General features: G+C 39.5%; 1 protein-coding gene across 1 annotated transcript in view; it reads right to left on the bottom strand.

Moving 5' to 3' along the window:
* Positions 1-50: 50 nt before the first annotated feature.
* The window catches only part of sstr3 (somatostatin receptor 3), a 4,968-nt gene continuing 2,558 nt past the window's right edge, over positions 51-2,460 (bottom strand). Inside the window, exon 2 of the mRNA XM_014015493.1 lies at positions 51-1,254. Within this exon, the coding sequence (XP_013870947.1) occupies positions 586-1,254 (669 nt within the window). The 3' untranslated portion in view covers positions 51-585. The remainder of the gene's footprint in view (positions 1,255-2,460) is intronic.

Here is a 2,460-nt window from a genome sequence, read left to right as displayed (position 1 = left end):
CCCCCCCACACACACACACACACACACACACACACACAAATACCATCAGTGATGCTGGCTTTTAAACTTTGCACTGATTTGCAGTTTACAAAGTGGTGAACCTCACCCCATCCTGGCTTATGAACGACTGAGCCTTTCAGGGATGCTCCCTTTATACCTAGTCATGACACTCACATGTTTCCTACCATGTGGAATGCTCCAAACAGGTGCTTTTTTTTTTTTTTTGCTTTTTTTTGTGAGAATTCCTCAACTTTCTCAGTCTTTTGTTACCCCTGTCCCAGCTTTTGTAGAACGTGTTGCAGGCATCAAATTCAAAATAACTCAATGTTTGCAAAAACCTTTATCCATTTCAACATTTAGTATCTTGTCTTTATAGGACATTTAATTGAATATAAGGTAAAAATGATTTGCAAATCATCATTTTTTTTGTTAATTACGTTTTACACAACGTCCCCCCTTTATACCATGATGCCACAGATTACGCAGATTGTTGCGTAATACAAACAGGTGATAAAGGTCACTGATGACCTGCATTTTGTAGAATACAGATGTCAATTAAGAAATTGCACGTAACAAAACCCAACATTACAGATAACTGATTTTAAGAACAGAAGTTTTGTCTGGGAGTTTTTCAGCTTGTGAGTTACTACTTTTAATTTTATTGGCCTTAAAGGACACAGTCTGAAGAGGTTCCAAAGCCAATTCAGAATTGGTCACAACGCGTGCCTTGGTACCCTCGTTTACTTCATAGTTGTTTCCTTTTTGTGAAGTTCTGCTTATTTCTCTCATCTGTAAGCCCCCCTCTGCTCCAACGATTTCCTCTATGACATTATTTTCACCGCAGTCCTCCCTGTGYATGTTGACGATTCTGTTACATTTCTGTGGCTGGAGCACAATGCCCCCCCACTCCTCGGTGGGCCGCTGAACCTCAGTGCCAACCCTGTCGTTACTCTTCACTTTACGGGACGTGCGACACAGGGCCTTCCTGAAGCCTCTCTTGAAGTTGTCGGACAAGAATCCGTACAGTATGGGGTTGGCACAGCTGTTTGCGTATGAAAGCACAACAACAAAGTAGTAGAGTCCCCTGAAGTCTCCAGGCAGGACCACGACAAGGTTTAGGATGTTGAGAGCGTAGAACGGCAGCCAGCAGAGAACAAAGACCGCAACAACAACTACCACCATCCTGGTGATTTTTCGCTCAGATTTCCTGCGCCTGGATGACGTGGCTTGTGTCCGTTTTCCAACTGTCTTCACCTTTTGAAAGAAAAATAAATGGTCAGGCGCTTTCATCAATTGTCTTCTGAAACACATTTTAAAGGGATAGTTCAGACTGACAGCCAGTGGTGGGCACAGTTCCCCTAAAGCACTAATAGGGGAACTAATTTCCTGATTAGTGCTTTAGGGCTTTTGCTAATTTTAAAATTTATTAGTGGATTAGCACTTGCTAAATTTAGAAGCACTAACTGAGGTCTGTAAATGATATTGATCATCATTAATGTTAACAGCTGAGGGTGAAATTTGTCAAATTTTGTTCATATGTATGTCACTTATCTACCAGGTGACAATATATTGACAATATACTGTATTAACTCAAATCCAGCTGTGGAATGTCAATGATAAGAATTAAGAGAGCAAMATGCCAATATGTGACTCATGTTGCCTGTTGAAGAACATTCGTGGGTTGACTGGGTTATTTTAGTGCTATAGAATTAGTTTTTACAAAACATTTCAGTGCGTTAGTGCTTTAAACTTAGGGGTTTTAAATATTTGAGTTTATGATTTAGGGCTAGTGGAACTAATTTTTAGATTAGTGCTGCCCACCACTGCTGACAGCAAACATCACAGTGGTTTGCTGCTGTCTTAAGACAACTTCAGTCCAAAGAAACAAACGATTCATGCAGTCACTATTTTTTCAGCATCAGTTTTGAAATGTTCGGTAATAGTCAATTACGTCCAATTCCATTGTTATTTGCAACTACAAATAGGAGCAGTAGCTAAGGCTAGCACTTTAGGTTTGAGTTGAGAACATTTCTGCCAGAACTAGCTTAAGATTTCACAACTCAAAATCTTTCGAGGTTGGAGTTGTACCAGTCCACTTACATCAATCTGCTTACTAAAATTACCAAACAGCAAAGCTATGAACTTCTCATGAAAAGGAAAAAAATAAATAAATGTTTTCCACAATGAAGTCAAAATGACGTCTACATTAAGTAAGATATTATTTCTCCTTTTACTCAAACCACATTTCAAACTATCTAAGCTTTGACAGTTAAGGAAATAAAATGATTTAAAGATTTCCCCATTAATCCCAGAGCTATAGCACTCATTAGCACTCAAGATTGAAATCCTGATCAACGACCTTTTATTTACAAATATACACTCACCGGCCACTTTATTAGGTACACCACGCTAGTAACGGGTTGGACCCCCTTTTGCCTTCAGAACTGCCTCAATTCTTCG

The sequence above is a fragment of the Austrofundulus limnaeus genome, unplaced genomic scaffold, assembly GCF_001266775.1.
Source record: "Austrofundulus limnaeus strain Quisiro unplaced genomic scaffold, Austrofundulus_limnaeus-1.0 Scaffold130, whole genome shotgun sequence".
Lineage (NCBI taxonomy): Eukaryota > Metazoa > Chordata > Actinopteri > Cyprinodontiformes > Rivulidae > Austrofundulus > Austrofundulus limnaeus.
This window is presented reverse-complemented; position numbering and strand designations above follow the sequence as displayed.